At 56.8% G+C, this 11,808-nt stretch overlaps 1 protein-coding gene across 2 annotated transcripts; it reads right to left on the bottom strand.

Annotated features, from left to right (window-relative positions):
• Positions 1–562: 562 nt before the first annotated feature.
• On the bottom strand, positions 563–11,263 carry LOC100585893 (NUT family member 2G). 2 transcript variants are annotated; one of them, XM_030812516.1, is made up of 7 exons: positions 11,214–11,263; positions 7,864–8,560; positions 4,831–4,959; positions 3,727–3,866; positions 2,888–3,228; positions 2,305–2,421; positions 563–601 (listed from the first exon to the last, which is right to left on the bottom strand). In XM_030812516.1, exons 1-7 carry the CDS (start codon positions 11,227–11,229, stop codon positions 563–565), a joined length of 1,479 nt encoding a protein of 492 aa, XP_030668376.1. In that variant the 5' UTR covers positions 11,230–11,263. The 2 variants fall into 2 exon arrangements, with proteins under 2 accessions (XP_030668376.1, XP_012362187.2); XM_012506733.2 differs by lacking the exon at positions 563–601 and adding an exon at positions 1,162–1,944 and having other exon boundaries at positions 11,214–11,262.
• Positions 11,264–11,808: the final 545 nt, after the last annotated feature.

Raw genomic sequence — 11,808 nt, 5'->3', positions numbered from 1 at the left:
ATGGTTCCCTGATATTTTCCTCCAGTTCTCAGTAACATTTCATAGAAGTGACCACTTACATACTGAAATTCTGTCTTGGCTTTGGGCACAAGAAAATATTCCAGTTTCTTCATATGTCTCTGAGTTGTATGTTTTGTTTTACTCTAGAGGATTTCAACTTAATGGAGACGTCATCTCATTGCATTTCTACATAGGCTGTAGGTTGGCTAATCTTGCTGAGGAGTGGTGTTACATAAAATTAGATCTTATTTAAATCTATACCAATTTGACTGTAATGAAGATTCACAGAAGTAATGTGCATGAGGACAGGAAGTGTGTGAAAATCAAAAAGAAAGGTTTATGTTTTATTTCCCAACAAAGGAACTTTATGTAGGCAGTATGATTTCTACTACTAACTTAGACTGACCCAGGGCCATGTCAATAGACCGAGCAGAACAAAAGCCAGCCAGCTCTCTCCAGCCCAGGATTTTCCAGGGATACTGATAACAATGGGAGGCACCGAGAAGCCTCCCTAAAGCAGGCGGGGCCTTGTGAGTGGGTGGTGGGAGGGATCAGGGCTTCCTCAGCATCTGTCAGTCCCTGGAGCATCTGAAGGGGCCCCCTATACTAGGAGGAAAGAGTAGAGCTGGCCCCTGTGGGTTCCCAGTGCCTGGCGTCTCCCAGATCCTCAGCCCTCCCTCACAGACACCCTCCACGGAGCAGCACAGCGCGGAGGGCAGAGGCAGCAGCCCCGAGAGCATTTTCCAACACAACTACATTTATTCACATTTACACACAAGGCCCCCAAGGCACTGCTTCCCACCCCCAGCCCCTTCTCCCCAGGCCCTCCCTTCCTGCCCTCCCTGTTCAGCCACCCTCTTCCTCCCCTCCCTCCCCTACCCTCCTCCCTTCCTGCCCTCCCCATTCAGCCACCCTCTCCCTCCCCTCCCTCCCCTACCCTCCTCCCTTCCTGCCCTCCCCTACCCTCCTCCCTTCCTGCCCTCCCCATTCTGCCACCCTCTCCCTCCCCTCCCTCCCCTACCCTCCAAAGCTAAGGCCCAGCAAGATCAGCACTGGAGGAGAAGCAGCCTTTGCTTTGGGGCACTGGGTGCCATGAGGGTCCGAGAGTTCAGAGCCCCACCCTTGGGGATTGGCACCAGAGAGCCTGCCCCGTGGCGGCCCCTACTGGCTACAATGCCACTGCTTCTTCCTCCTGGAGACCAAGGGGTCACCCTTTCTCTTTTGAGACTGTGAGGGGCCACCCAGCCCCCAAGCCAGGGATTGCTCCCCAGAGACCCTGAGCCCAGGCCCTGGGTGGGGCGTCTTTTCAGGAGGAGATGGGCTTCCAAAGAGAGGTTGCTTCTTGGATTTGGTGGCAGCCCAGGGTGCTGGGCTGAGATCTCTTCTTTGGGAAGATGGTGACTGAAGAGCTCCCCGGGGTCCTCGCCCTCCTGGGCTGAGAGGGCCCGAGGAAGGGACAGGGCTCTGGGACAGCCTCCAGGGCCGCAGCCTATGGTGGGAACCCACGACATAGACCATGCCAGGGATTTCCCTCTCCTCACTTGACCCCTTAGCCAGCCCGTGTGACTCCCTGACAGGAGATCCTCCAGGGAGATCCAAGGCGTCCTTGGTCTCCAGGCCAGGGCAGGTGGGTCTGTGGTCCTGGGGAGGAGAGGTTGTCCGGGCAGCCCTCAGCCCAGGGGAATCCTGACAACCCAAAAGCACAGCAGGGTCTTCGGACCGGGCCATGCCAGTGTTCACTCTGCCCTGTCCCTGAGGGTCCCGGGCAGCCGTCTGTGGTGAGGAGGTTTCCACACTGACCCTTTTTTGGGCGTCAGGGAAGTCTCTCGCTGCTCCTTGGCCAGCTGCAAACTTAGGACTTGAGTCCATCCGGGCCGTGCCATGTCTAGGGGCTGCCCTCACATGCCATTTCTCATTCAAGGAGAGGAGGCGCTTCTCCACTAGCTGCAGGAGGAAAGGGGGCACTTACTGGTGCTGCCCCAGGTGTGAGCAGGGCCTAGGATGGTGGAGACCAGGGCACTTGGGCTGGAGGCAGGGAAGCCTGAGGCACCTGGGCTTCGTGTCAAAGGGAGAGGGTGTGGCTCTGCTGGGCATCCCGTTGGGCCTCACTGCAGCTTGCATCCTGACTCCCTTCCCTGGCTCCTCTCCATCCTACTCCCTCTGAACCTGCATCTTCCCACCCCGGAGTGGCTCCCCAAGAAGCTGAGCATCCCAGCAGGGTGGGGTTAGACAATCGGGTGGGCCTTGTGTGCCGGGTCCGTCCTGCCCCGGGGTACCTGGGTTCCCCTCCCTCCCCTGCTCTACCTGGGCAACGGTGAGTTCTTCCTCCTGCTCCAGCTCCTGGCTTAGGGCCAATAAATCCATCTCTGGGTCTGGGGAAAGTAATTCTTCCAGGAATCGGCAGTGAATGACGGCCTCTACCTGGAAACAGAAGGAAGAAGGTGTGAACTTCCTGGGCAGGGAGTAACCTGGAGCCAAGGACACCCTTGGAGATGCAGAAAGCGGGGAGGGCCCCGTCCCCCCCTCCTGGGGCTGTCTCATATCACGGCGACCACTAGCTACACACACAGAACACAGACCTGGTAGCATACACACATACAGACAGACACACAAACCACACACAAACACACAGACCCACGTATGACACAGGAAAAGACACACAAGTAACATACACATTCACACCCACACAGACACACAGTAACAAATCAGAGACACAAACACTCAGCAACACATAGACACACACAATCACATACACAGACACTCAAATCTACAGAAACACACCCACCCACCCCCCTGCTGAGTAGCTAAGGAACAGAGCTTAATTCCAAGGGCCTGGGAGTGCCACCCCCTGGAATCCTACAGACCCCAGGACTCCAGGCAAGCCCACCTTAGTGACAAAGTCTTCCTGGGAACACAGCTTGTCAATGTAGCTCAGGAGGCCGGGGTCTGAGGTCATCCCGTCCTCTTCCTGCGGCTGCTCGACTTTGCCCTTTTCCCATTGTCCCTCGGGCTCCCCTGTGGCCCCAAGGTGAGACCCCAGCAGCTCCTCCATGATGTCCACATACTCCTGCACCACTTCAGGGGGGATCTCCTCAGGGACCTTGGTCTCCGCTGGCCTCTGGAGCCTGGGTGGTGGCAGGTGGGCCTTGGTCTCCGCTGGCCTCTGGGGCCTGGGTGGTGGCAGGCAGGCAGTCGGGGCCTTGGGGCCAGCCTTGCTGGGAAGATACTCTGAGGCAGAGAGGGAGGAGGCCGGGTGTGATGAGGGCCGCTCCTCCTGCCTGCACCACACAGGGGAGGGCAGGGCTTGGGGATGTGAAGTGGGTTCCAGCTGGGTCAGGACCACCTGAACCACAGCGCCCCGGAGGAGACGCCGCAGGAGGGGCACATCTGAGACAGCATCGCTTGGGAGGAAGTTTGGAGCCACCGATATGCCGTGTACTCTCCCTCTCATCCCTGCTTCCTGGGCAGAGCATACGTGGAGTTTTGGACAGGCAAGGGGAGAGAGTAAGTAGGAAACGTGACCCGGTCAATACCCCACTTCGTGATCACAGGCCACCCATGAAGTAGGTATTGACCTGGTCAATACCCAACATACACTCCCAGAAGCTGTCCTGTTGGAGGGAGCAAATCCCCCTCTTGAAGGGAAGCATGGGATGTGGGGACAGTGGCCTCCCTTGGCCCCTTTGGCCTTTGCCACGGCTCTTATGGGAAGGTGAGAAGCTGTACCTGGCTGCTTGACCACCTTAGAGGCCGGGGGTCCTTGAGGTTCAAGCCTCAGCAGGGCTAGAGGAGGCGGGCACTGGGGCCCCTTCATCCACTGCGACTTCCAGATCTGCATCTCCTCCTCAGCCTCAAACTCCAGGAACCTGGGGGTGAAGGAGGCACAGGCCATGCTGAGAAGATCCAGGCCCCCTTCCCCCAGGACCAGGCAGTGGCCGATGGTAGGGATGGGAAGGAGTGCCTCGGGCGGGCTGTCCAGACCCTCACTGGGTCCCATCCCCCAGGCCCAGGAGGGAGCTGCTCCCAGAGTTCTGGGCTCACCCTCCCTCACCTGGCCCCTGCAGAGCCCATGGCGTCAACGGGGCTTCCTGACTCAAGTCAGGGCCACAAGGCCCAGGAGGGTCCCGGGGACCCCTCCTCCAGGTTTCAGCTGGCCAGGGGTGGGGTTGATGGCAGAAAGCATCAGGGATGATGCCCAGATGCAGGAGTCCTGAGGCTGGGACTGTGGGCCCCTGAAGGATAATTCAGGAGCACGAGGCCTGGGAGACCCCTGGTCAGGAGGAAGCAAAAGCTGAGCCCAGAGGGCAGGGCCCCTTTCCCCTGAGGCTGCTGTCTGTCTGTCTTCATGGAGGGGACTGCCCAGGAGCAAAGGCAGTGAGGCCAGAGAGGGGTCTCATGGTGTCCCGGGTACAGGTCTCCCCGACCCAACTCCCTGGCCAGGCTGGGATGGGAAAAAACCGACTTCTGGCCACTGCTGTAAGGGGCCTACCCCCCACTCTGTCTACAGCCACTAGTGCCCCTTCTCCCCATCCCCACAGCTGGAGGTGACCCCCTTTGGGCTGCGATGCTGGCTGCCCCTGCCATGACCTCCCGTGTCAAGGCAGGGGTTGGCCCCAGGCCAGGCAAGGGGTGCTTCCCAAGAGGCCAGGACAGAGACCCCAGAGCACTCCAGGTGGCAGGAGCAGCTTCATGAGGGAGCCAGGGGCCCAGGGTGTCCTGTGTTTGTCCATACCCTCATGCTCCATGCTGAGAAGCCACCACAGCCACTGGGCCTCTGTCATTCACTCTGACCCTGCCACACGGGCCCTGCCCCCAGGACCCCAGACTCACTTTTCGGCCATCTCGTAGAATTTCATCCGGTCAAAGTTGCTCGTGTGCTGCCATTCCCGCATGGCCCGCCACAGTCCCTCCTCCAGGGTCATGGTGGGCTTCCGCCGGGCCAGGGATCGGAGAACTGGGCTGTAAACCAGTGCAGTCAGTCCCAGTCTGTAAGCCCACCCTCCATCCCGAGCCCACCTGGTCCCAACACCTGGCCCCTGTCCTCCCCACACCTGTCCTGCCATCTGTCCTTGTCCTGTTCTCCTCCATGTGGGCTCCTCAGGCCCCAGGACATGCCCCCAAGATCAAACATCAACACAAGCTACTGAGTGGCCTCTCCGACTGCCCCTCGAGTCCTCGGTGTTATGATGTTGAGAAGTGACCTTAGTACTATGGGTGGAACATGTGTGTCCCCAACATTCCTGTGCTGAAGCCCTCAGCGCCAGTGTTTCGGTATTTGGAGGCAATCAGGGTTAGAGCAGGTCATGAGCGTGGGTCCCAGTCATGGAATCCGAGCCCTGATAAGGACAGGAGGAGGCACCAGGCTCTTCCTCTCAGCCATAAGAGGACACAGCCAGAGGCAGCTCTCTCCAGCCAGGAAGAGGGCCCTGACCAGACACCAAATCTGCTGTCACCTTGATCTGGGACTTCTGGCCTCTGGAACTGAGAGACATGAACGTGTCTTGATAAAGCACCCAGTCTATGGGATTTGTTACGGCAGAGCCTGAGCTGACTGAGACACCACGCACACAGAATGACCTGGGAGCAAGGGTTAAAGTGCAGGTTCCAGGGCCCCAGGACTGAGCATTTAACCAGCTTCCTGGGGACTCTGGAGCAAGGCAGCCCCTGGGGACACAGCTTCAGGGTCCTGGAGCTTGAGGAGCAGGAGCACACGTCCAGAACCAAAGCAGAGCAGTGTCCAAGCCACTGCAAGCAGCAGGTACAGCTTCCCACATTCCCACAGGAGCCAAGGCAAAGGCCTGTGAGCCCCAGGCAGCTCCACTCCAAGAATCAGGGTCCCCAGTGCACCACGACTCCGCTCCAAGGGGGGATGCAACCAGTTCCAGGGTGCGGGGGCAGCGAGATTGTTGGGGAGGAAGATGGGGCCACCTTCACCTACACCCCAAGCAGGGGACTCCCCTAGGGGAACGGCCAGTGTGTTGCACGGTGGATGTGCTCAAGTTCCTGTTTGCTCATCAGTGGGAAACACAGGGTCACAGAGGCGCCACAGGGTGGAGAGAGGCAGGGACTGGGAATGAAGCCACAAACTCTCCCAGATGCTGACGTTGCTGCCTCACAGTCACCACAGTGCACGGCCCTGGGCTGCTGGGCTCGTGGTGCACTCAGAGCTATCACTGGGGCCTGTGGCTTTGGGGAGCACTCTCCTAGATGGCCTAGTCCTGATAATGATAGTAATGGGGACAGTAATCATAATTGCTGTCATGTAATGTGTCATAGTATGTGCCAGGCACTGTGCTACGCATGTCATATGTGAGCTCAAGTCATCTCTTTGCCATCCTCTGAATGAAGCACCATTGTCCTTTTTTTCTAGGGGGGATTGAGGGTGAGGATGCAAATACCTGCCCAGCATCGACACTAGTGCGGGTCCCAAGACCATCCCCCTGTGCAGGCTCCACCATCACTGGAGCTAACTGGACCGCGGCAGAACAGTGTGGGTGTGTGCCAGGTTCCTGCTGGGCCCTGCAGCTCCTCCCCCCAGCCCTATGTGATGTGCCCCTGGCCATTGACACTCAGTTCGAGGGAAGGCACTAGGGTGTACACTCAAAGACCTAAACCCAGGGCGGGTGCGGTGGCTCACGCCTGCAATCCCAGCACTTTGGGAGGCTGAGGCGGGTGGATCACAAGGTCAGGAGTTCAAGACCAGCCTGCTCAACATAGTGAAACCCCGTCTCTACTAAAAAATACAAAAAATAGCCGGGCATGGTGGCGGGCACCTGTAATCCCAGGTACTCGGGAGGCTGAGGCAGGAGAATCGCTTGAACCCAGGAGGCAGAGGTTGCGGTGAGCCAAGATCGCACCATTGCACTCCAGCCTGGGTGACAGTGCGAGACTCCATCTCAAACAAACAAACAAAAAAGACCTAAACCCAAACCGTGGCTCACGTCACACCAAGAACCCTCTCTGACCTGGGTCTTCTGTAAACATTGTTGTGAAAATTATTGAAAGTAAAAGCCGGGCACGGTGGCTCATGCCTGTAATCCCAGCACTTTGGGAGGCCGAGGAGGGTGGATCACCAGGGTAGGAGATTGAGACCATCCTGGCTAACACGGTGAAACCCCGTCTCTACTAAAAATACAAAAAAATTAGCCGGGCGTGGTGGTGGGCACCTGTAGTCCCAGCTACTAGGAGGCTGAGGCAGGAGAATGACGTGAACCTGGGAGGTAGAGCTTGCAGTGAGCCGAGATCGCGCCACTGCACTCCAGCCTGGGCGACAGTGAGACTCCATCTCAAAAAAAAAAAAAAAAAGAAAGAAAGAAAAGAAAGTAAGTATTGGGGCCAGGCATGATGGCTCATGCCTGTAATCTCAGCACTTTGAGAGGCTGAGGCGGGCAGATCACCTGAGGTCGGGAGTTCGAGACCAGCCTGACCAACATGGAGAAACCCCATCTCTACTAATACAAAATTAGCCAGGCATGGTGGCGCATGCCTGTAATCCCAACTACTCAGGAAGCTGAGGCAGCAGAATCACTTGAACCTGGGAGGCGGAGGTTGTGATGAGCTGAGATCACGCCATTGCACTCCAGCATGGGCAACAAGAGTGAAAGTCCATCTCAAAAAAAAAAAAAAAAAGTGAGGATTGGCTGGACTCACGGGACAGTGACAGGCAGTTGACATGAGGCCCCTGACAGTCTCTCCTGAGCCGCAGCCAGATTAATGTTGCTGAAAATGTACCTTCCCATAGCACAACCCATCGCCCTCACAACCGCCCTGCAAGCTCCCCTAAACAGCGTGACCTCCTGTCCATCCAGCAGCCTCTTTATGAGTGAGCTGCAGGACAAGCTCCAGTGCCCCGAGGACACTCACATGAGGAAGCAGGAAAGCGCTTCGGTGTCAGGACTCTGGGGAAGGTGCCTCCGGGCCAGGGGCTTGTAGTGCTGCCAGAGTCGGAAGTTCTCATGGACACTCTTGGGTTTACAGGAGTCGTCCGGTGGGGCCTTGGCCTGGGAGGGAGCCAGGCTGCCCTCTCCATGAGCCCCTTGTGGCCATGGCCCAGCATTCCCTGGGGACACAATGGGGGCCACCTGGGCAGCCGGTGGTGGTGGTGGAAGAGGAAGGCCGTGGGACGAGCCTCCCTCATAGGCCTGGGTGCCCCCAACCACCTGGGCAGATGTAACGGGCACCCCGGGAGCAGCTGCCAGGAGTAGGGGAGGTGGACACACGACACCTCCACAGACGGCACCTGGAGCCTGCCAGATGAGGGGGGCCTGAGTTAGGATCAAGGTCTGTGCCTGAGGGGCCGTCACAGGCCCCACTTCTGTCCTCAACTGGACAAAGACGTTGGAAGCCCCGGCCCCACTCAGGCCTCGGCCATCCTGTCCTGTCACCAGAGGTGTCCTGGGGAAGGCAGACAGCACCAGAGGGCCGCCTGGAGGAACCGCTGCAGTCACGAGGGGCGGCCCGTGTGCTGGGCCGGGAGCGGGTGTGGCGAAGGGCAGAGCAGTGAACACAGACAGGGAGGCGCCAGGGTTCACGGTCACGCCTGGTCCCAGCACTGGGTATGCTGTGGAGACAAAGGAAAGAGGTGAATGAGCTGGGGTCTCCAGCTCCGCACTAGTCACTGGGGAATCAGAGTGGAGTCCCAACAAGTGAGGGTGTGTGACAGGGAAACTCTGCAGCTTGCAAGTGTCCCTGAGTGTGCATCAGATGCTCTGTTCCTCCACGGGAGAGTCGCTCCACTAGAGAGCCTGGCCCCAGTCACCAAGACTCCCTGACCCTTGTCTCCCAAGAAGCTACAGCCAAGCCTCTGCTGTCTCTGAGGGTCTCCCTCGGGTGTCCCTGGCAGACTGCACCAGCCTCACAGGCATCTCCCAAGCCATGGGTCAGGGATGAGGCTCTTGGCGGCTTGGTGGCTCTCAGCGTGCTCAGCAGCAGGTGAGGGGCCTACCCCAGGGCAGTGCTCGGCACTCAGAAGGCTGACAGGAAGCCAGAAATTTCCAAATATTATGGCCCCATCTCCTCTTCAGTCTTCCTTTCCCTGAAGCTCTTGTAAACCCCTTTCTTTCCTAGCTCAACACAACAAAAGAAAACCACTGGATAGGCCGGGTGTGCTGGTTCATGCCTGTAATCCCAGCACTTTGGGAGGCCGAGGCAGGTGGATCACCTGAGGTCAGGAGTTGAAGACCAGTCTGGCCAATGCGGTGAAACCCCGTCTCTACTAAAATACAAAAATTAGCTGATGGTGCATGCCTGTAATCTCGGCTACTCAGGAGGCTTAGACAGGAGAATTGCTTGAACCCAGGAGGCAGAGGCTGCAGTGAGCCGAGATCATGCCACTTCATTCCAGCCTGGGTGACAGAGCGAGACTCCGTCTCAAAAAAAAAAAAAAAAAAGAAAACCACTGGATGGAAACTCACCCAAGCCAGCGCCCTAGGAACCCTGAAGATAACCCATAACACATCACGCCCAGCATGCAAGCGATTGTCCTGGCACCACCCACACAAGTGTTAAATAGGGGTCAGATTCAGGCCACCCATTCCTCAGTGCTCAGTGGTCCCAGCTGCCACTCAGGAAGCTCAGTTCCCAGGGAGCAGATCTGAGAAGCAGTGGTGGAGTCCCCTGAGATATTGTCATTGTGTAGCCAGCAACAGCTGCACATGATTAGAACACAGACAGCAAATGGTGAGCAGCAGGGCTATCAGGGGAGGTGTCCAGGGATTTTCTTTTTTTTGAGATGGAGTCTCGCTCTGTCGCCCAGGCTGGAGTGCAGTGGTGTGATCTCGGCTCACTGCAACCTCTGCCTCCCAGGTTCAAGCAATTCTCCTGCCTCAGCCTCCTGAGTAGCTGGGATTACAGGTGCCTGCCACCACGCCCAGCTAATTTTTGTATTTTTAGTAGAGACGGGGTTTCACCATATTGGTCAGGCTGGTCTTGAACTCCTGACCTTGTGATCCACCCACCTTGGCCTCCCAAAGTGCTGGGATTACAGGCGTGAGCCACCACGCCCAGCCAGGGATTTTCACAGCTATTGGTCATGTTACACTAGATAGTGGGACAAGAAGCCCATCTCTGGTCCTTCTCCTTTGAGCTCCTGATAACTGAACATAGTGACCAACCAAGAACCAGGGGTTCTTGGGCCACAGGCCAGGTGAGACAAAGTTGTCTGGAACTCATCCCTGTTCACTAGGACCTCATGCAGTCTCTAGTCAAGGGGAATAAGGGATACAGCAGATGCACCTCATCAGTCAGGACACACATCCTAATTTGAATAATAATAATAATAGGACTGTCTTCCTATTTGTGCACTACTCGCTTTCCTCTACTGAAAAGGAAACCAGCCTTTTCAGACCCTTCCACTGAGAACCAGCAAGAATCCACACCTGTCCCCCGTTCATGAGGTAGTATAAATGGAACAGGAGCAAATTCTTCACCTCCACAGTAACACAAAGTGCAGAGGACGGGCCATGAGCTAGCTGACAAGAGGAAGTGGGTCTGAAGACCTGAGCTTCCACCAAAGGGCAAACAATTCAGAGCAACTCAGGAACCCTAGGCCCTGTGTTGCCTGAACTTCCCCATCTGCCCCCACCCCTGTTAAATCAAAGCCAACAGCTACCTGAACTGATGGAGAAGCCATCTCTGGGGAGGGAGCTGAGAGGCTCTGGGCTGTGGCAGTTACAGTGGCCCCCAGCCTCGCCCACCCAGAGGCTGTCACTACATGCTCTGTCACAGCCAACCCACCCAACAGTTTTCTGGCTGAGACCACTTCTCCCCACTCCTCCCTAAGAACTAGAAAACTCCAGTCCAAATCCCTCTAAACACTATGGAAGGGCACCTTCCAGGTGCCTGAAGGCACAGCACAGGGCTCAGGCTTGCCCGTCATTCTCCCTGGGCCACCAGCACAACACGATCCCACCACTCCCTACAAACACAGCTATGTGACCTGTCCCCCTCTAGAAAGGATCAATCCATCCTCTCCATCCTTTCCACTACACGGTGTATTCCCCCAGGCATCTTGGTTCGCCTCTAAGGAGCCGTCCTCCCTAACCACAGACTCAGGGTGCCATGGCCATCCCCAGGTGTGATGTCCTTGGGGGCATCCAGTGCTCCCTCCCTCAACATCAGCCCTATAAGCTGTCCCCAGGGGCAGTTCAAATTTGAATTCCCAAAGAAGTGAGGCATGGCAGACTCGGATAATGCCCCCATCCCTACAGGCTCACCTCCATTTGAAGCCATCCCCTCAGGCTGGGCACTGACCACCGCTGTCTGGCAGTTTCCGCAAAGAAAAAAGTCAAGGGCAGGACCCAGAGAGTGACCTGACTCAGCAGATCCTCCTGAGTCCAAGTGGAGCAGGTAGAATTTGAATGTAAATAGCTTTGGAACACAGACCCGAGACATTCTGCAGAGGGGGAGGGGCAGTGGGCAGTTGGGCTTGGCAGGGGTGGGGGACATTCTGTGAAGGGCTCTGGCCAGTAGGCAAGAACCTGAGGTTCCCTTCCAACTGGACAGCAGCAACACAGATGGTGTGCGCCTCTTTAGGCAACTTATAAATTGTCCTTCTCACTCACAGCAAAAGCTTCTACCTGATGTCCCCTTTACTTCCATTCTTTATCAACAGACCTACTTTTGTGCCAATCAACCTAAGCTCCTTCCCACTTTGGCTCTTTCCCACTCTTGATGAATTTCAACAGGGGCTGCACTTACTTAACAAAATTCAGAACTCGTTTTCAGTCTGAGCAACACAGGGTTTCTTAGGACGGCAAAGGGACTGAGTGTTTGAAATCAGAATGGTCTCACCTGATCCAGGCTATTAGG

The sequence above is a fragment of the Nomascus leucogenys genome, chromosome 5 (genome assembly GCF_006542625.1).
Source record: "Nomascus leucogenys isolate Asia chromosome 5, Asia_NLE_v1, whole genome shotgun sequence".
Taxonomy (NCBI): domain Eukaryota; kingdom Metazoa; phylum Chordata; class Mammalia; order Primates; family Hylobatidae; genus Nomascus; species Nomascus leucogenys.
Note: the sequence above shows the minus strand (reverse complement) of the source record. Positions and strands in the feature narration are given on the sequence as shown.

Coding starts and splice junctions, on each gene's coding strand:
- LOC100585893 (XM_012506733.2), bottom strand. Junction 4,960..7,863: donor GCGCTTTCCTGCTTCCTCAT/GTGAGTGTCCTC, acceptor ACTGGTTTACAG/CCCAGTTCTCCGATCCCTGG. Junction 2,422..2,887: donor AGGAAGACTTTGTCACTAAG/GTGGGCTTGCCT, acceptor TTCTGTTTCCAG/GTAGAGGCCGTCATTCACTG.